The 22,868-nt window shown below is 43.6% G+C and overlaps 1 protein-coding gene across 3 annotated transcripts in view; it reads left to right on the plus strand.

Moving 5' to 3' along the window:
• The first annotated feature begins 4,704 nt into the window (after positions 1-4,704).
• Positions 4,705-22,868, plus strand: part of zeb2a (zinc finger E-box binding homeobox 2a) — a 50,017-nt gene continuing 31,853 nt past the window's right edge. For 2 of the 3 annotated variants that reach the window (XM_081720869.1, XM_027016909.3), the window contains exon 1: positions 6,157-6,506. In XM_081720869.1, coding sequence (XP_081576995.1) covers positions 6,434-6,506 — 73 coding nt within the window. In that variant the 5' untranslated portion in view covers positions 6,157-6,433. Of the gene's footprint in view, positions 4,913-6,156; positions 6,507-22,868 lie in introns of those variants that run through there. The other variant, XM_027016908.3, reaches the window with a different exon arrangement.

Here is a 22,868-nt window from a genome sequence, read left to right on the forward strand (position 1 = left end):
AAGTTATGGGATCATGACCATGTGCTGCACCGGGTGCACTGGTGCATGCACATGAGCACTGTTGCATGCACTGGTGCATATAAAGTCAACACCAGACCAGACTTCCCAAGACCCTGCTCCTTAAGACTCTGTTCTGGTCGGACGTGGTGTGCTCATGACACCGGGTTGGTGAACAGGCTTCTTGCCAGCGCACATATGCTAACCAACAGTTATGTACTCTAATGTTAATAAAATATGTACTCTAATGTTAATAAAATACAAATGTTAATGGTTTGCTAGGTGGAGTAATCTGCAATGGTGACATTTGAGCTACTGTAATCTGAAGATGTGTTACACAGGGAGAGAGGGAGAGAGAGAGAGAGAGAGAGAGAGAGAGAGAGAGAGTGAGAGAGAGAGAGCAGGAGAGGGATGGATGGTAAGGGATAGGAGGATTTATTCTAATCAGAGTGGATGCTGATGTATAAAACCCCTCATTAAGCTTAGGCCAGCTACAGCCCTTCTACCACCCCCCTGCTCTCATGGAGGGGAGGGAACTATGTCTGGGTGTCAATTGTGCAGGAAAAGAAGTGCCTTCTTCAGTTGTTGTTTTATATATTGGGCATCATTTTATCCAGTAGGCACGCTGCCTAAAGTGGCACTTGGTCTACGCTATAATGAGAGTGTGATACAGTGCAATTTTGTGTTACTTTTATAGTGTGAGATCCTACATCTTGCCATTGACAAGTTAATATTTGCAAAAGCATGAGAGTGGCTTTTGAGGCCGTGACTGAAGGGGTAGGTTTGACGGACGCGCTGCACAACATTAGATAAACTAAAGCAGAACAAATGCCTTGATCACACAAGGGAGATCAGCACTGGGTCATGTCTTTACCAATAGACCGTACAATATGTCTCCATCTCCCAGAAGCTCTTAAAGACCCTTGGGCACACTTGGGTCAAAGGGCAAAGTCCAGGTCAGAGCACCCCCCCCACCCCATCCTTTTACAAGATCACTGATACCATCTGAATATGGGTTTTTTGGCTTGAAATGAAATTAATTGAAAATGATAAATGAAATCTTTGAGCATGACAGCATAGGACCCGTAGTACTCACAAACCTACTACTGACCACTAATAACACAGATAACCACACCCTACAAACCAGTATAGGATGCCGTCCTGTTTCTTTTCTAATACAACAAGTGCAATCACACCCACTGGATCCTCAAGCAGAAGCTCCAGTTCTGCTGTATGCTGTAAGATGATAGAGGAACCATATGCCCCCCGAATATAACACTCAATTTGGGGTGAAACCTTGTCTTAGCATCCCCTCCCAGAAGCAGTGTTACATTTCCAAGGTCTCTGTATTAAGCCTGTATTTCCCCCCAGGATTAGGGTATATTACTACTCCTGTACACCCCTCCCCCAACCATCGGCACTGTCTGTTGTTCCTTCTTCTTCTGTCTCATGGCAGTATTATGTTGGAAGACTCTGACAAGCAATGTGTTTTCTGTTGACAACCGTCAGAGCTGTATTAGATCATGCATGGGGCCAAAACGGAGAGGATAGTTGCATATGAGTATGTGTGTGTGTGTGCGCACACATGTGTATGTATGCATGTGTGTGCATAGGGTGTGCATAGGGGGATGTTTTTGTGTGTATATGTGTGTGCGCGCGTGTGTGTATGTGTGTGTGTGTGTGTGTGTGTGTGTGTGTGTATGCATGTTTGTTTGTGTGTGTTTGAGTGTGTGTGTGCGTGTGGGGGGGGGGGGGGGGGCATTGGATCAGGGCCTGCAAGCAATACATGACCAGCCACACTGTAAGAAAAAACTTTTCCCAAGAAGGCAAAGGTTGCTTGCAATGAAGGAACGTCAGCTGGGGTGTTATGCATTCTCTCCCTGGATCTCAGCGCTTGTTCCTGCAAAAAGGCCAAAAACAGCAAGCACTGGATGGAGTTATTTTGTTTGCTTGTGTGTGTGTGCGTGTGTGTGTGTGTGTGTGTGTGTGTGTGTGTGTGTGTGTGTGTCTGTGCACAGACTACATGCCTACATGCCTGCATGTGGGTGTATGCATATATATATATATATATATATATATATATATATATATATATATATATATATATATATATATATATATATATATATATATATACGCGCGTGCGTGTGTGTGTGTGTGGCGGGGGAGCTGCATCTATATCTGCATGTGTGTCTTTATATTATGTATAAAGTGTTCAGTCCCAGCATCTACTAAACTCCTAATGAAGTTACACTAAGATTTTAGGGAGAGAGAGGCAACTGACTGTGTCCATGTAGTAGGTGTAGTAGAGCTACATTTCTGTGTGTGTGTGTGTGTATCTGTGTGTCTAGGTGTGTATGAGTGTGTATACATGTGCATCAGTATGTGTGCAAGAACTCACATGGTTGAAGTGTGGTCAACCTTTCCTTTCTGCCTTAATGACTCTTTGTCTCACTTCTCTTTTCCAATAACTTACTCATTTACATTCACTTTGCCTGAACATTACACCCAATTGCTTTTTGTCCCATTCAACAACAACAACAAAAAAAGGTTAATGAAAGTTCACGTAAAAATATAAAAACAAATTAGATTTGTTTTTAATATGTCATTTAAAAAAAACTGCATTTCCTGTTTTGCTTACGTTATAGGTTTATCATCATTTTCTACTTTGTATGAGAAATCTGTAATATGATTGTAAGTTATATACCTTAAGATAGGGGTGCATAAGGCACACATTTGTATGAACTTAGCCAGTGTATTCTGTCCATTTTTCAAACACTAACAGATCTTCCATCAAAACTTCACATTCTCGACCGAAAACCTGTGTATTGTTTTTCTAAAGAATACTGGCCCACACAGTGTTAGTGTCTGCATAGAACAGGTGTGCAGTGTTAATGTGGAAATTATTTGATTTGTACTCTTTCTATGAATAAACTGTTTATTTGTTCATTTAGAATGAGACATGAGAGCTTTATTATTTTGAGACAAAAGTAAATTATGTCAAAAGCTATCCTGCAAAAACTATTTAGTGTTTGTGTGTGTAACTCAACACATTTAGTGTTTATGCATGTGATCCTTTCACAATTGGGCAATCTTAGATTGTTACACAAATGGATTCGATTACAGCATGCAAAGATGAGGGATAAATCAGGAAAAAAAAAGAACTGAAAATCACAGTGATGTTGTGGATGTTTTGTTTTAATACTTTTGTGAGGTTATATTCGTTCATGAATTGAATATATGCCGTTTTATCAACGGAATGCATTAGCAATAACTCTCGTGAGGGAGGAAGACTGCCACAAGTCAAAGTGAATGCGTAAAGCAGGTACCTTTCAATCGCCGTATGAGCTTTACACAATACTGCACAAAGGGGCGACTATATAAATAACGGTTAGTTGAGTACCGTACTCGTCTTCGTCTTACATCTCAGAAAAATGGGTCATGGTCTCGCAACAAAAATCGACGCGAATAAATTCCTAGGTGAGCGCTTTATTCACTCTCAACTGTAATCCAATTTCATGCCATTCTCAGCAGTAGAGAAACACACACACACACACACAGAGGACACGTAACATAGTGAGAAAAGGCGAAGGATATTGTTTGAAGTGTACCTCACAACAAAACGAATAATGCTTTCGGGATAAGATAGATAATGGGAAACGACGCCAACAACAACAACAACAACAACAACAACAACAACAACAACAACAACAACAATAATAATTAGACGCCCTCCGAAACACTTCCTGAAATATAGCTCTGGTGTGCCGGTAAAACTCTATTGGTCTTGAATAAGCACGTAAAACAGCTCTGATATTTTATTGGTCAATTAGTAATTCATATAGAGAAAACAAACGCTTCAGGGATTTAGGGGGGAAACGTACTTCACACTCTACCAATCAGACCCATTTTATAAGAGGGCGTTATATGACACAATATCGAGAGGTTTAGAAAAGAAGGTGAAAACATACAGGGGCGTACACAAACGTGAGACAGTCGGAGCATAATAATGCTAATGTTTGTCACGAACTATATATATATATGTGTGTGTGTGTGTGTGTGTGTGTGTGTGTGTATACATACATACGGACCGATAAAACTTGAAGACTTGTAATTTACATGGCAATGTCAAACACAAAAATTAAAATAAATAACGAGCATTGGGATATGATCATTGTTTAAATCTAATTTAATCTACCTCCATCATGACTCGCCACACAATGGAATCCGTGCGCGTAACGAGAGAGCATGTCAGAGGAAAGGAGACCTCGACCGCGCATGCACCGCACAGGTGAGCTACCTGTCAGATTCCAGGTAGAGTTTCCAAATGATGCGCGCCGTGCGCCCTTCGGAAATGTCTCGCTCTGCGGTTCAGGATAGCTCATTTTCCTGCTTTGCTCGATAACCCCGTGTCCTCGTTAACTGGCAGACTGGTGATTTCGCTCATCTTTAAAACTGTAACAATTCTAGACTGACTTCCTACGCAGTTACCTACACCTCACCTCTCCGACATGCCTCAGTTTCTAAATGAATAGGTCATGAGTCGGGACAACTTTGTCTTATTTTTTTCAAACGACATCCCTTACGTCTGCCTTTCTTATTTTATCCCTCCGCATAAAGATAGGTGGCGCGTGTTGCAGAGTCTCGCGCCTCTGTAGCGCAAAAGTAAAGAGAGAGCGAAAAAATATCATGAAGAGGCGTAACACGTCAGTGCGTCCCCAGGTCTGTTCCGTGTTGTGGCTTCAAGAGATCAGTTCTAACCTGTCCATCAGGAATAACGGTCCCTTATGAAGCGACTTGCTGATTGTAGACTAGCTTGTGACTGATTCTAACATTCGTCTTCGCTTCATACCACTGTTTTTGGCGTTCTCCTCCCTTCTTTACGCCAATTTTGGGAGATTTCATATATATTCCGGTAGGTGAGCTTGTTTCGTGTGTACTTGAGTCCTTGTGGATGACATTTGTACGCCCTGTGTGACTTTTTCCCCGAATATGAGATTGAAATCAACTTGGCTCCATCCGCTCACCGGCACAGGTGAGGGAGGTGCGCACTGCCTCACGGATGATGGCATACCTGCAGCTCCACTGGGATCACGCAGCGCGCTAAATAACTAGTGCAGCATTACGCATTTATGGTCAGGCAAATAGACGCTCTCATAAACGGATGCTTTCCCGGGAAGCATTCCAGGCGTACAATTTACATAGACATTTTAAAATACAAAATGCTTGGTTTTCTTAGTGTATTCTGTATCTTTATTAATTGCATAAGTTTTATTAACAGACAGCTCTGTATATCTGCCTGTTCCTTGTCTCGTCAACGGAATTAGGATTTGGAAACGAAATCAATCTGTTAGATTAAATTGATCAGAAATGAGCAGGCTTCTTCAAATCATCCTCTTGAGTTTGTTTTTGTTTTTTTTAATCAAAACTCTTCCGAACTGTATGAATGTTAATTATCCAAAGAGGGTTGCTTACAGCATATTTGTTTCTTCGTTTGCTTTCCTGATACGATTCGCCTTCTTTGGTTATAGCCTACACAACGATCTAAAACCACAGTTGTAGGTTGCTGAAAGAAAACTGATGCACGTTTCAAACGTCATTGCACTATGAATCTCTTAAGATATGAGCCTGTTATTAGGTAAACAAACTTTATACTTCAGTCACCTCAATCATTTTTCATATTCATCTACGTTATATACGATAGAGAAGACTGTTTAGGCAAACTGCCAAGTTATATTTTCGATTTTCTTGCTATCTAAAATACGTAAAATACGCAAATAAAACAAATTTAGAAATCAAGAACTAAGCAAATTAATCTGATGAACGCCAAATGACTTAAATAACCAGAATTTAATTGTTTAAAATAACGAGCAACTTTATCCACGTTGTTTTGATATAGCTTTTACAAAGAAAAAGCAAGACCACGATGTGGCATGATGCTTAGCGATTTCAAGTCGACTATTTTCATGCATCTCCACAATTATACCTTCTGAAAGTGTACAGTTTAACATTTGCAATACGGTAGCCTACATGCAGTCTACATGCAGTCTTTACTGTGAACTCTGTTAAATCACACACTGCGTTATGCCCACGCGAAGTAGACAACCTCTATTGGAAGTTGTAGCGAAGGTGTCGGTCTTTTTGTGTGACTGTCCGCCCCCCTTTCTGTTCTATGCACTGACGCGCTGTCCGATCAGAGACACTTCAAAAGATCCAGGCGACGCCGGACCTGTACGGTCCTTCTTAGAGCGTGGATAACTTAATTTGGAGTTCTTAAATTCTCACCCCCGTATTTGACTGCTTTGCCCTGAACGAGATATCTATCCACCTTGAGAATACAATCATTGCCGTTTTGTTTGGTTGGTAGATATCGGAGACAGCGTGCCACTGTGTGGAGTTCAGTCCATGCGGACTGCCATCTGACCCACTCTTATCAATGAAGCAGGAGATCATGGCGGAGGGTCCCCGATGTAAGAGGCGAAAACAGGCCAACCCTAGGAGGAAGAACGGTAAGGACGTATATTTTTTATTCAAATTGTAAACTTTTAAGTGTGGTGTTAACAGTCGGTCGCGGGACAACATGCTATGTTGGGTTTTTTGAACGTAAGATTTTGCCTGCGTCAGACTGGCATTGTCAACTGTTTCGAAACAGTACGGAAAAGTGGCGTAGAAGTGATAGTGGTCTTCCTCTTTGTCAAGAATCTACTGAAGCTGTAATAGTGTGACATTTGTATAATGTTGATTACTTAGACTACATGTCAGAAAAGTTAACAAGTCTCTCACTGAGCGAGCGCTCGGAGTGGGAGTCCTGCGCGAGTGAACTGACTAGGTAGAGGTCGCGTTATTATCTAGCAAAAAGAAAACCGTTATGTGAGGGCGAGAGAGCGCGTTTTATATGAGACTTACTCTACTGATATTTTTTTTTTCAAAAATATTTATTATTTTATTATATAGGCTAATTAAAACGTGCATAGTTGTGTACAAAGTGCTTACTGGCAAAACATATCTTTTATGCACTATGTTTCTTAAAGTTGTCGCGAATAATTGATAATGAACACAGGTCATTTGTCAACACACTTTCATTCGCTTTAGGCTGTAATTTATCGCAAATGTTGTATTCAGGCATTTGTTAGTGTGTCGTGAACGTGTTTATCCTGAACGTTTTGATAACGGATGTTTGTGTGGCATTGCACAGTAACGATAAAAAAAAGTCACGCTGACACAATAGTCATAAGCACATTAGGCAACAAGAAAACAAGTCCCCTTTCGCCGTGTTTTGTATGTTTATTAGGGTGTGTTTAAGGGCCTATTGTAACCTTCTGTTAAAATTAACTTTTTAGCACGAGCTTTTTGGCGTAATATTTTATGAATATTAAAAGGAATATTTTATTTGTCCCATGAACTATTGTGCTTATCTTGTGCATGCAAGTGACTATTTCAAACAAATTATTTTAATAGCACTTCTCAAAAGTAGACTAATATTGACTATTTTATAGTTATAATGCTCATACAAGGGAGAATAGCCTACATTTTGAACACGATGGGGACTCATTGGTGACTCATCAAGGTTTGACCCCAATTCTTTATTAAATGCTATTTATTGATTACATACAAATCAATGCAGGCTGTGCGAGAAGCATAAGTCCAGGTAGTTTCCGGCACGTGTTATGGTACAACAAAGTCAGTGATCTGAAACATTAATGTAACTATTCAAATAGAGGTGTGGGGGTGTCATCAGCAAAGCAAAAAAATAATAATTGTTACTTTGGGGACTGTCGCGTGATCTGATATGGCCATACTCGAAAAACATGTTGCTTCCGATTTGAGATGTAGGTAGGCCCTTGAATATACCATGAATGTACCGTGAATCATCAGATACCACGACGGGCTTTTCTGCTAAACCTTATTTTACCACGCTCGTGATATCCTGCAGCTTTCCTTGGGGTGCCTATCACTATTTTAATATTTTATCTTGCCACCTTATTTATGAATCAACTGATTAGCGTACGTTCAATAAACGGTGGGTCTATTCATGTAAACTAGACCAGACATGTATAAGGATGATAAAATAAGTTAAAGCCTATCAAATTTCAGTCAAATACTTTGCCAGAGAGAGGAAGAAAAAAAACGTTGAACAACAGACGGAAGCGTTTAGATAATTAGTCTTCATCACAGTTAGACCTATTGTATTCTTTTAAAATAACGTGCATTATATAATAACTTTTTATTTATTTATGTTTCTTAAGTTTTAGTAAATATATGTAACAAATGTGATAAGCAAGATTCAAGAACTTTAAGCATCGACCATTAGACGGTGATGTGAACATATGTGCTGAATTTTACAATTAGCTTTTTAACAGCTATGAAACGGAATGTTGGACATTCGCTTCTTCCCCGTATCTCAGCAGTCTGGATTTGCATAATTGTGGGAAAACTAACTAAAAAGTGTGTCGCAATTTATGGTTAAAAAGACGCAACAAATATTTTTGTTTTAATAACGTCCAAAGTTTTAACGAAAACAAGTTTTAACTTTCGCGACGTTAAAATTAATATATTGCTTTAGGTTCAAATGACAAGATCATAAAAATCAAAGTTATTACTTAGCGCTTCAAGCCTTCTCTCCTCCATCTCCTCGACTGGCCACACCCCACTGTTTGTAGGCCCAATGGGAGGTCACATTAGGCCGTGTGTGTAACTCGATCCGCCCGAAAGCTGCGTGCCCCCTCAACCCCCCTCAACCCCCACCCCACGCCCCCCTCCCCTTCGCAAACACGTCATATCCAGCTGTGAAGAGCAGACTGACCAAACTGTCAGGAATACAAGGTTAGACTCTCCAACTCTTTTACAAGCTATAAGTTACAAATTTTTAAATTGTATTTATTATTATTATTATTATTATTATTATTATTATTATTATTATTTATTTTATTTTATTTTTTTTATTTTTTTTACAAATGCTCGGATGCGCTGAGATGCCCTTGATACACCACTACGTAAACTTTAAACTGTGGCCCAACTTTTTATTTATTTTTAAACAAAGTATTTATTTATTTTATTTGTCTGCAGGCTATATACAGCAGGGGAAGCATATGTTGTATTTGGGTAGGCTTTAGAACAGAAACATTCACAACCCTATACTTTGGAAATGTAATTCATTTTGCAATTCATTTAGGCCTATAAAGAAAATCAGCCTATATTTGTATCAGAATGATTTTTTTTTTTTTATAAATTAAAAAACTCATGATTTTAACACAGATTCAATCAGTTGTTCTTCTTAAAATAAATTTTGTGCTATATTTGATTTGTTTCAGAGGTTAGCAGTTGTACCAAGACAAAGAGTTTAGACAATGGCTTGTCAACTGGGCATCTGATAGGCATGCTCTTATAAGCAGTGGTACCAAGGAACGCACTGTACTACCCTCACACAACTAAGCTATTGTCACAGCAGCTGCAGGGGACACCTATCCCTCGTGAATCTTTGAGCCTTTCACTCAATTAAATGTTCCCTTTTCATTATAGTGTGAGGAAAAATATGTATTTTTTCAAGTCTGCTCCTACTTTTTCAGTTAAGATGTTTCAGTTAAGATTTATTATGTATTTATACTTACACCGTTACTGCAAATGTGTCACTGCATTTATATGCATGCATGCATGCGCAGGCACACACACACACACACACACACACACACAGAAACACAACGTCCTCCACCAGTACCATCACCACTTCTGTTCCAGTCTTCACTGACCTGAATGCCTTTCATATCTACTCTGCCATGCTTCAGCCCCTCTTCTCCCCCCCCCCCCCATGCTCTCTCTCCCTCCTCTGCAACACACCCCCTCAGTAAACACCCCCGAGGGCAGAACAAAGAAGAGGAGCTCCTCTCCTCCTTCTTAATCACAATTCAGCCCTTTCACCGCTGCCGGGCCACTCTCTCCCTTTCTGCATCCCAAAGCCAGAGATGAAAAGAGCGCAGGAGAAAAGAGAGAGGAGAGAGTGAGCTAGGGAGAGGGAAAGAAGAGGTAGAAATTATGCCTGACAAAAAGAGAGGAGCAGGAGGTGGAGAGGTAGAGAGTGACATAACTTTGGTGTCTCTCTGTGATTGTTAAACATCCCTCGACCAAAGAACCGGCTCCTTTAGTAATGGTGCAGATAGTGTAACTAGATGCCGTTCTGGAGCTATTAACGGCTGAATGATGGACGGACAGAGGGACAGAGGAGAAACGCAGAAAGACAGAGAGTGAGAAAAAGAGATAGAAAAGTAAGGAAGACAGAGAGTAAAAGAGAGACAGACCGAAAGAGAGAGTATAGAAGGATAGCGCAACAAAGTAAGGAGCATTTTAAAGATATGACAACCAGGAGCAGCAACAGATTGTTTTATGTGCCTTAAAATATATTTCAGAAGTATCTGATCCAGTTCTGTCCCATACAACAACACCTGCTCTTGGATGAGCTTTTGTTTGTTGTTTGTTTGTTTTTGTTAATTTTTTAGCTTGCAGCCTTCCCCTGCATCTGTTTGGTTTATTATTATTTTGGTTCATTTACTATTCAAATAGCTTTTAATGGAGATTTATTAAGAATGATTAAAGTTACTGCCCATCACCTTTTATCAGGTGCCACGCTGGAAACTGTGCTGTACCTAAGAGCCCATGAGTTGTCTGTGTTATCGGACAGATGTCACTTTCAAGTCTCTCCCTTTCTGTCAGAGCCGTCTGTTTTAGTGAGAGAGAAGAAATGTCCTGTCAGGGGCCAAAAGCCAGTGCCTTTACTCTGACAGACGAGACACCCAGTGTTGTGCCACCCCATTCTCATGCCTTTCCCCCAGCGCCTCAATAGGTCAGGGATCACAAATGCAAATCCACCAGCCTACTGAGAGACAGAGAGAGAGAGGGAGAGAGAGAGAGAGAGAGAGAGAGAGAAAAGGGAGGATGCTGAGCACTCAAATGCACCATGTGATATGAATTCCTAATTTTATCTGTTTCGCTCCCTCCCCCCTTCAACTTTCCTTTTTTTTCCCCCTGTTGTTGTTAAGAAAAGGAGATTATCTGTACACCTTTATTCAAATCCCCCTCCTTCTTCAGTTGGGCCAAGCTGTGCAGGATTTAGGCCGATTTACTTCAGCAAACACCTATGGACAACTGGGGAGGGTATGGGGCTCTGCTTGGAAAGAGGGAGCCCTTTGTTTGCAGGGGTGCAGGAGGCCTAAAGCTTCACCGGGCGGCCGCATTATCGCATTAAGCTGAGTGCTGGTGGCCTAGGGAGCCTGGTTAAAGCTAAAGCAGTCGGCTATCTACCAAAGACAAGGGAACATACATCAGCAAAAGAGATGTGTCTCCCTTTACACACCGCCAGACACTGTCCCTGGCCTTCCAGATTAGCACGCTCCGAGGTATGGCTGAGAAAGACACGGGTAACATCATAGGACATGGCGATGCAAAACCACGCAGAAGTCAGGAACCCTTGAGCATCTCAGACTGTGTGGAAATATCTGCCGAGGTGAGGGTTAGACTTCGACTTTGCGGCAGGAAGCTGTCTGACCATGGGATAACTCTGGCATTTGTTTTTCCAAGTTAAGCTATAATAAGTCCATCCCCCAACCCTAAGTGGAGAGAGAGAGAAACAGAAGAGACCGAGAGGGAGAGTGACAGAGAGCAAGAGAGAGAGAGAGAGAGAGAGAGAGAGAGAGCGAGAGAGAGAGGGAGAGGAAAAGGGAGCAAGAAAGACATAGAGATTGAGACAGAGAGAGAGAAAGGAAGAGGGAAACAGAAAGAGGGGAGAGAGGTAGAGAGAAAAAGAGAGAGCTTTATCCTCTCCTGTCCTCATAACATCTGTCACTGCTAAGAGGGACAGGAGAATGCCACCCAAGGCTCAGTAAGTCCTGTGTCACTTGTGAATAACCATACCGGGTGGTTTACAGTAGGGAGTCTGTTCTCCCCACTGCTCTCTGTTCCTCCCACTGCCTTCTAGATGATACAGCTGCAAATGCCAAGGCGTTTGTTTCTGGGTAGACAAAAGCCACTCCTATGCTGGGTGTGAGGAGTCGGTACCCAAACACCCACGCTCCCTCTCCCAGTCTGGCCTGCAATGTTTCCACAGTTTGAGGGGAGCGCTTTGACAGCTATCTGCTGTTTGGTTAGAGGTGGACGGCTGTTGCTGTTGCGTGTGTGTAGTTCAAGGTGACTGACGTTGTGGGGGGGGGGGTGTTGTAAGGCCCCTCCTGCCCCCCCCCCACACACACACAACCCTGTAACCATGAACCATTTTCTTCATGAGTGAGTACAGAGTTGTGGCGTGACGTTTTATGGCGCCGCACCGCCGTTAGCCTAAACAGTGAGGATTTACCAAGGTCAATAATGAGGTATGTCACCGCTGGCTGCAGAAACAACAGCCCCGGTGCTAATGACTAGGAATAAGGTTCAGTGTAGGCATCAGAGCCAAGGGAGGGTATAACTATAGCATACCTGCAAGAAAAAAACTCTCAAAATGGAGCACAGCTCTCTGATGCACTTGCAGGGAATAATTAGAGAACAATTTGGATGCATTTCATGTTCATCTCACGCTCGGACCAGAATATCGTAAGTACAGCTAAGACTGGATGTGTTTCATAAAGCCAGCAAAATAGCCCACACATACTGTGGTTTTGTCTCCAACCTCCTGCCCCCCTGCTTGTGCATGTGTGCACACGCACATGGACATTGTTCTGTTTGATTAGCACGACACCTCCGGCAAGGTCGCTGCATCACACAGAACAGTCAATAATGGATCGGTGGATTACGGTGTCATGACATCTGTGGAACCAGGCCTCTCGTGTGTTAAGGGTGAGTGCCTTCTGAAGCCAGCAGATTTTCCGCTGAGCACTGGACCTAACACACTCACATTTTTCCTAAACACCTGTGCACAGAGTGCAGAGGCAGGCCTGCGCTACTATGGATAAGTAATTGAAATAGATCGCCTGCAAAGATTAGGGCCAGTGTAATGATCTCTTTCATCCTGAACCACCCCAGCGTCCCAGTGTGCTTGTCTGTGATGGAGGGGGCAGATGCAGTTACATCTGCTGTTATTATTTATTATTTCAGCAATTGCTTTAGTCTGTAATCTATTAGATAGAAAAATACACAGCGATTGGTACTCAAGACTTGGAGACATATACAAGCCAGCATGTATAAGGTTGAGTGCTTGTGCAGCATCGGATGGCGGGTGGAAGGCAGGCTCTCCCAGAACGCAGCAGTTAGGCATTAGACACAGCTGCCCTTCCTTCCAGGTACTGCCACAAGCAAATGCCACTCAGACACCTCAGGTAGTGGGCAGGAATGAGGTTTTAGGCATTCCGACAGTGTTGCTCCACGCCCTCTGTGTGACACACAGACAGACAGTCAGACTGTCTGCATTTCCTGCTGTGGAAGGAAAAAGATCGTGCCCTTTCCATACCTTTTATTCAACAAGTGTCTTCGATTCCGTGTCAGGTTGTGGTCCAGGTCTCTTCTATTCCATAATCATTCCTTTTGGTGTTAGCAGTTCAGCCACCAGCCCACCTACGGGGCTCTTAGTTCCAGAGATTACGGTGCACGTTTTATTTATTTATTTTTTGTTTTGGGCTGCAGGTCTGGCAATTAATGTAATGAGGAGCGTTCTGTGCTCGCGGAAGCCAAAGAAGCCAGGACTTGAGCACAGTGCTGACTCGCTGCCTTCTGAGTCGATATGTCCTGGCCCACGATTCCGGGTGAGGAAGGCTTGCCTGCTTCTTATCAGAGAGGATGTCCTGTGCTTTACATTCCTGAGCTAAATGATCCTCTTCCTTAGTGTAATGCTACCACTCAGGGGGATTGGATCTGACGGCCACGTCAGAGCAGGCCCGCGCGCTTGCCTGCAAGAGGAAAGCGTGGGCTGACTTTCTTTAAACTTGTGCGAAGCTTCGTGTTTGCTGCTGCGATTAACCTGAAGCTGAATGGAGACCGGAGCTTTGATGTGGCATTTTGACAGCGCGTAGAAACAATGCCAAGCAGACTGTAGAGAGGGATCGGCACGTCTGGCTTGCCATTTGCCTTCATTGATCTAGTTTAGCTCCAGACGAGGACAACATGCATTTGCTGATCAGGTTTTTGTAATGAACTGAGGCAGTTAATTATTGAATGGGAGGAGGGGGGGTAGTTTTACTAAGGTGTAATCTTATATTGAGGCTCAAGGGCAGCTCAAATCCCAGAGGGCCAGCTACAGCCATGAGAAATCATATAAGGCCTTAATTTACAACTGGTAGGCAGCAGTGAGGCGGAACTGCCATGTGTGTCGTGGGTCCAGATGGCACATCTGAATCTACCTTTTCAGACTTGCAAAATCACAGGTCTTAATGCCATCAGCTTTTCAAGTTTTACAATGGGCCAGGCCTCGTTATTACCACTGGCGGCCTTTTTGGCGAGACTGCCATAAAGAAAGTGTTCCTCAGCAATTAAAGCTAATGAAATATTCATGTGTGGCACCTTCCTCAGTCATCCGCGCAAATGAGCAAGCCACGCTTAATGTGCTCCCGCCACCCGCCATCCAACTAGCCCCCCCCCCCATCTTATTATGGTGGTAGGCTGGCATGTCTGCAATTAGTGCACTGTCTTACAGTGGCGTCCGCATACACTGAGCACTGAGGGGAGGAGACAGAATGAGGGTGGAGAGGATATATTACGAACAAGGAAGGAGTGAAGGTGTCTCACGCCGAACTGGCAAGAAGGGCTAGAATCAAGCCAACACCATTAATAATAGGAACTGGTTATGGATTCCACCCACCTCTGATTCACCAAACACTTGTTATGTTAAATAAGAGTAAAGCTATCGTTGTATTGACTGGGTAATAAGCAATAATGGTGATATTTACTGGGCTGTGTTTTGATTTGAGGGGTTGCTTCTGTATTTTTGTGCAGGTGCATATGTGCTCAAGGGGTACCATTCGGTTTTAATCTGCGCGTTTCACATGGGTATTAGGCATTAATCACTTTTTGGTGTTGGGTTTGAATGGAATGTGTGTTGTAATGGAGATGCTTCTTGTCATATTATGCCCGGAGTGGTGAAAAGGGGAGAGGGGAGCCCGTCTCTGATTGTGAGTTTATCTGAAAAGAACACAGCTGTCCACCCACTTGCCTGCATCTCTCTTTCTCACTTACACACACACACACACATACACACACCTATACACAAACATATGCGCGCACGCGCACACACACACTCACGCACACACACACACACACACACACACACACACACACACACACACACACACACACACACACACCTATACACAAACATATGCGCGCACGCGCACACACACACTCACGCACACACACACACACACACACACACACACACACACCTATACACAAACATATGCGCGCACGCGCACACACACACTCACGCACACACACACACACACACACACACACACACACACACACACACACCTATACACAAACATATGCGCGCACGCGCACACACACACTCACGCACACACACACACACACACACACACACACACACACACACACACCTATACACAAACATATGCGCGCACGCGCACACACACACTCACGCACACACACACACACACACACACACACACACACACACACACACACACACACACACACACACACACAGACACACACACACACACACACACAAAAACACACAAATTGAGCAAGAGACATGTTTAGCAGAATGACAGTGTGGTTTTGTTAAGATAAAAGACAAAAGATAGAGGGCTTTATATACAAAAATATGTTACTGAACAATCACTGTTAAAGTTAGATGTAAACACATCCAACCATCCAGCCATGAATGCAGCATTGTCAGTTTTAGTTGGCAGAGTGCAGTCAATAGCGGCTAGACCTCTTTTGTACATAAAGTGTGAAAAAAAGAGTGTGTGAGCGGGTTGATCTAACTCGAGACTTTACCCATCTCCACGTCAACCTGCGCAAGCCTTTGTTACGTTACGAGGTTTTCACTCCGCCAGTGAGCCCCTTGCATCTCAATGAGGTGTTCTCCCTTTACCCCCACCACCCTCGCTGCCTTGTTCCCACGCATGGCGCCCCTATCAGCCGAGCACCTTTTCCCGAGGGCTTGCTGAGAAGCCTTGTGCATCCTCACGCCGACCGGGTCCGCCGCCGTGTTTACTGTGGGATTAGGGGGCAAGGGTGGGGGGTGGTGGGGGGTTGGAGCCATGGGAGCGTTCAGGGGCAGCTGAGGGAGAGAGGTAGCCATGGGAAGGGCCCCCCAAAGGCATGGAATGCCAGGGAGGTCAGCAGGGGTTGGAGCGGGGGGGGACCAGAGGAGCTCTCCAGGGATGGAGCAGGTGCTTTTGTGAGGGCCGTCAGGCATCAAAGACATGACGGGGCTGAAAAGGTTAGCGCTGGCACTGCAAAGCGAGTCCCCCTGTGCGTTCGTGTGTGTGTGTGTGTGTGTGTGTTTCTCCCTTTTTTTGGCTCTGTGGCTGGGCGAGAGAGTGCAGGGGATAGTGGGCAGGGCCTGGCTCCCATACTCGACCGTTCAGAGGTCACGTTTTGTACCTGAATGGACTCCAGAGGAAGAGGGGTCCTTGGCTAACGCTGAGAATAACATCTCCAGGACTGTCACGCTGAAGGCCTGTCATCACACGTGAACCTGTCGCCTTAGCGCAAAAGTTCTGTAAAAGAAGAACATGGTGACATGCACTGACAAGTGATGCTCTTATGAGTATTATGGGTTTCTGTACCAAGTGATTTTAACAGTTTACACATCAAACGAGGCCCTAGAGAAGAAAATGTAAATGAAAATCTCAAATGACTTCCTGCATGTTTCTGAAACACTAAAAACACAGCTAAAGAAAAAGGATGGGATCTGAGGGCCTTTCATTTGCCACCATCAGATTAAGATTAAGAATTTGCAGTTTGGGTTTTTGTTTATTTGTTGTTGGTGATGTTGTTACTGTTGTTGATGTAGTTGTAATTTAAAACAAAGAAAATAAACACCTCCAGGTAATGGAATCATTATTGGCCTTTTTTGGGAGCAAGGCATTAACTCAAAAGCTGATCCAGGCACCAAACTGAAGAGCCCATACAGCCTAATGACAAACTGGTGTGCCTCTTTCCCACTTGACGTCCTAGCTTGGCCCAATCGGTGCACCTTGTGTCTTTTTTCCCCTCTCCCATTCAGAATGAGAAGAGTGAGAGGACGTAAACGGGGGGACGTTGGTGGTGGTGGTGGTGGTGGGTTTGGGTGGGGTTGGGTTGGGGGGGGGGGCGGTCTAGTTGTTGTAGGTTGCGTCATGGGACCTGCGGTGTCCCCTTTTGTGCAGCACGTCAAATGTGGTTAACATGCGGCCATTTATCTGCAAAGCCCCCTGGGTGTACAATGGCCTGGGTGTGTATGTGCATGTGTGTGTGCGTGTGTGTGTGTGTGTGTGTGTAGGGGGAGGAAATGGTGGGATGGTGGGCTTAGCATTGAAGCGTCCCCATTCTCTTTCTCTGTCGTTGTCGCTCTCCTCACCCCTAAACCCTCCCATTTCTTCTCTTGGCTGCACACAACCCTTTCCGTCATTGTTTCGTTCTTTTTTATTCTTTCCCCCGGGGGGCGCCGTGCGGAGCACACGGGTCAGGCGGCATCTGACAAGGTGCTTCAGAATGTCATGGGCTGCCGTGAGACGGATTGTTCCTTGCAAACGTAGTACGACACAAACGGTGCCCTCAATAGCCAGGGTGCGAGGAGCAAGGTGCACTGCACTTTCCTGACAGCCACAGACGCTTCTGACTCAGTGTGTATTTCTTACAGGCACAGGGGATAGAAACATTAGAGTTTCTCACTCACCAGAGCCAATTAGATGATATGCTTCTAAAAAAAAAAAAAACTTCAGGAAGCCAGACATTCCACCAGAAGGCCCTTCCAAAATGTTCTGTGGATAAGGATATATTGGCCTGATTTGGCACTTAGTTTGTTTTTGTTAAGTTAAGCCTCTTTGCTAGTGCCTCATATGTGGAACCGGCATGCCTGCCTTTCACAGGTAACGAGATTACCTTGGACCAGTGATCGTCTCGATGGCCAGGGAAGACGAACAAACTTGATACAAAGGAACCCAGGTGTAAAATCTGTGCTAACTTTATCACCCTGCGCCAGACGCAGTCGATTAAGAATTTCGGCCCTCTCTGGTGGCGGGCTTTGGTGTCCCTCGCAAAGGGAGCAGATCCAGCAAAGGTCACAGGAATTTTATTGGTATAAGAAGGAGAGGGGGAAGCGCAGCGGAATTGTGTTCGGACATTATAGTGGAAATGCTTGCTGCGGTATAGCACTTGTGGTTTTCCGTTGTCCTAGATCGATGAAGGAGATTACTTAAGTCACTGTGTAATTCGACATACTAGGGAGCTTGTCGTATTGCAGGGTCCTAATAAAAATCTTCGTGCAGGCCCGAGTCTTGGCAGACAGCGGGGGGCCTGGAAACGCGACGAAAGACGATACGTTGATATTGATCGGTCGCTCATTTTTAAGGGGACATTTGTGCGCGCTTCAGACCTCAGACATTCTTCTCGTCCATGCTGTTTTCCTCTGCAGAGCAGGCAGCTGCCGCATTGGGAAACCACAGAAAAGTGCTGCCTCCCTCTTCAAGGCTCACACTAAAAATACGCAGTAGTGCATCCTGGCGATTTTTGCAGCAGCCGCCCCGGACTGCAGCTCACTGGATTGCTTTGAGCTTTCTGTCACGTGCCATGTAAGGGCAGCTTAACGTGTGAAGGAATGGGCTGGTGGTCTTCCGTTTCAGCTAAATCAAGAAAGAGCCGTTTACATTGTGCATGCCAGCACAAGCTCTTGGCCCGAAAAGTTCCAGCAACCGCCAGAATGACCCTGAATGTTATCTATAAATTGTTGCTCACAAGCTATTTACCTCTGTTTGGTTGCTGCTGCCTTGTCGATTTTCTTTGCTTGCAATCAATGGCTAATCGCATTGTCAACAACGTGCTGGCATCACCTCAACAGTTCCAAACAAACACGTCTCAAACTTATTTCCCATGACTCAAGGGGAAGAGGCTTTTACAAGACTTCCTCATTGTAGAATACAGTGGCTGACTGAAGGTTACAAAAAAGAAAAAAAAAAAAGTAAAGTGAATTGAGTGTGAGGGCCTTATGGAAGGGTCACGAATGCTTTTCTGTTATTTTGAAGCACTGCGAGAAATTTTTTTTAATGCTGATAATAGTAGAGGTGTGAGTTGCAGTAGACTAAAGCAGTTGCAGAAAATCCACCATTTCTGTATGAAAACGATTCTTAAACTACTTTGAGCTTGAGGAAAACATCACTCCACCTCATCATGGCGAACCAGCGTTTCAAGGCAAGATGAACAGCTAATCACCTCTCTCCTCGTAGGCATCTGTAAACATTTAAGAGGACGAGTTTGCTTACAGCCTGTCCCTTTTAATTAGAGGCCGGTGCTGGCGACCACCCTTTTCCAGAGGTTATGTGATAACTGCACCTCACTGAGAAGGATGGAAAAGACTCCTGACGTCCTGCCCAAAGCACTCTGGGAGGGGAGGCGTTTGAGAGGCAGCCTGCCCAAAAAAAAAAAAAAAAAAAAAAAAAAAAAACAAGCCTAAAATAGAGTCTCGCTGACACGACCTATTACTGCATGCAGAGAAACTTCCTGCTGCATTGATTTGACCTCAACTGCTTCAAAATGAAGCTAATCTCCAGCGATTCGGGAGTGAACCGGATCAGACAACGTCGTCCTTTAACGCGACACGTTCCAATCCCGCGCAAGGTAGACGCACATATAACTGAGGTCACCAGCTGTCTGTGTTTGTGAGTGGCTCGATGGGTGGGACGTTGTTTATGGGAGTCTCCGCTGACTCACCCTGTTTGGGCTCCGCCACCAGTCACAAACAGACTAATAGAGAGGAGAGTCCGGAGATGAGTTAGTGCAATTTGCAATTCCTGCTGGGCACACCGTGTCTAGCAGTTCACCTGAAATGTACCAGCACACACTCACAGCACTAATGAGTGAGCAAAGTTCGCGTGGGAAAGTTGGCGACATGGCAGAAATAGGTGACCCGGCAGGCTGGCTGGGGGTCACACCTCTTGTCTAAGAGAGCCTTTTGTTTGCGTGTCTCAGACAAGGGAATGAATAAGAACTTAAGTGTAAGGATATGCCTGGTTTCGTATATATAATGAGAGGGGAGAGGAGGCTGACAGTTCAATACTGTGGTCAACATCTCAAGTGAACGGCATTATCTATGGAAATCATGATTATATTTCATGGTTACTTAACTTTTTTGGAAACCTGCTATTAGTGAAGTTATATCACATCTCAGCCAAACCATCTTGTTGTAATGATGTGTCATTATTTTATTGAGTTTCAGGCTCACGTATCTTGTGTGTATGTTGTGCACTCGGAAACCACTTAGCAATTAAAGTATATTAAACAGAAACAACATAATATGGAAATAAATATGTTGTCAATAGTATTTTGCATTGATAGTTTATGTTTATGTTGCCGTATATTGACCACATTGACTGAACACTATAATCCTTGCAGAGGGGAAATCTAGGTTAAATGCAAATTGATTTAAGCAATACCAGACAGTAATTAACGTATTAGCCATATAAACGTGCACTAGACCAGAAGGTAATTCATTAAGACTTGGCTATATCTACAGTTACCATTCACATCAATTCAAGGAAAAGTAATTTTTCAACCCCCTGCCCTCCCACACACACACACACACACACACACACACACACACACACACACACACACACACACACACACACACACACACAAACACACACACACACACACACACACACACACACACACACACAAACATGGACATTTTTTGTTTTGGATAGTTTCATCTTTACCTCAGCATGCCTCAGTTGGCACGTAAGCTTCGCTCTAACTGAGGCTGTCAAATTAAGGTTGCAATATGTGAAACATATGTGAAATGTGTGAAATTTCAACAGTTTGACACTTTCAGTAACACTACCCTTAAAGGTACCACTTCTTTAAATTCTAAAAGGGCAAATGCTGTAGAACATGTGAACATACATGTAAAGTAGTGTAAATATATTTATTTAAGCTGCATTAATCACACAAAATTAAAGCTAGGTTACAGATATTTCATTTTGAGTAAATTAAAGTAAGACGAAGTCTGGCTGTTAAATCTTAGACCTTGAAATCAAGCCTGACTAATTCTGTGTTCTGCTGTGTTCTCTTTTTCATAATGCTGGTGTCCATGTGTCTCCACCTTCTACCAATGCAGGTAAAAACATATGTATAATATAGTGCCTTTTATTTCTAAATAATGACGTTCTGTATAAAGCTCAACTGGGGACCTCTTAATGTCTTTTGAAGACATGTTTGTGTGTTGCTGTTGTTTTATTTGTTTATTACCAGTGCCTTGTCTTATGTTTTAGTTAATGATTTGAGTCTCTGTAACATTTCTTTAAGCTATGTCAGGGCAGTTCCCCATTTTTTATGGGGTGATCTTTGTACTTCAGTAGCTGTGAAGGCTATTATTAGCCAGCTAACACCTCCCAGTCCACAGTAGACTGTCACATGCCGAAGTGAGAGTAGAATGGTCGACTTGCTATACTTACAGTACTGTAATTCAAACATCTCTAATGAGCCACGCTTCCAAGTCTTATCCTTCTAAGATCATCGACGCCACAGAATTCTCTTCTGCTTGTTTGAATATCTAGCGCATGATCCTATGTTCAGAAGTTTCACAGGTGAATGCGCACAGCAAACTGAATGGAAGTGACAGAGCTGTGTGAAAATAAATCGCATTCATCTCGCACAACCAGGGAAACGATTAATATTTCACCGTTCTAATAAAAGATGCCAGCTTTTCATGGGGCCCACTTTCAAGTGAGGCAACAATATCTCTTTGCACCTGGGGAAATGGATAAATCCCTTTCCCCAACTGTGCAAAATCTGTCTTTTAATGTAGAACAGAGCTCCAAGCTTCCGGCGTGTGGGTGGGCCTGTATTCTTCTCATGAAATTCTAGGATTTCTTTTTTGCCTGGCATAGAAACGCATCTCTGCAGATAAATCTATGGGAATGAATTCCCCCGTTGAGAGGGGGCAGAACCAAATAGGAGCGCTCTCCCAGGAAGGGAGCTAATGACTGTCAAAGTGTAACCCAGAATCCAAGAAGCAGTAGGGAGGGAAAAAAATATGATTCTATGCCAAAATTCTGGGACTGGCACACTTTGTGATGTATTCCTGTACCACACCTGGTAGCACAAGGTACTAGCAATACCAAGGTTGTAGGTCTGATTGCCAGGGAATGCATACAGTGTGATTTTATATACACTGCACAAGTTGCTCTGGATAAGAGCAAGACATTTAAATGCTGTTATGCCTTTGTGCAACTCTTGAATTCCCTGTTAATGTTTATGTAGGGCATATGTTAATCTCCTTTGAGGGTTTGAGAAGGAATTCCATATGTGCATATCCATACTATTTCAAAAGGAGGTAGTCAGTCAGCTAGTTTGAGGCTGCTTGTGCATGTCCACTGTAATTGCATGCTTCATTCTGAGCTTGACAGTTACACACCTTTGCCACAGTAGCTGACATGGGGAGCTATTTTAAAAATGTGCCATGAGCTGATAACACCGCTCAAGTACTAGGAAAACAAATGCTTGCTGGTCTTAGTGTGGTATACTATAGAGATGTGGCTGAGGGCAAAACTGTGTGTGTGTGTGTGTGTGTGTGTGTGTGTGTGTGCGCACGTGTGTGTGTGTGTGCCTGTGTGTGTGTGTGTGTGTGTGTGTGTTTATAAGCATTTACCGGGTGGAGGCCAGGGGGACCTGTGTGAATGTAAGCAAAGTTCTCTCTCTGCAGTACCTCGTAATTGTAATATGAAAGGTGG

Source organism: Electrophorus electricus, chromosome 9, assembly GCF_041902795.1.
Source record: "Electrophorus electricus isolate QZ-2024a chromosome 9, ASM4190279v1, whole genome shotgun sequence".
Lineage (NCBI taxonomy): Eukaryota > Metazoa > Chordata > Actinopteri > Gymnotiformes > Gymnotidae > Electrophorus > Electrophorus electricus.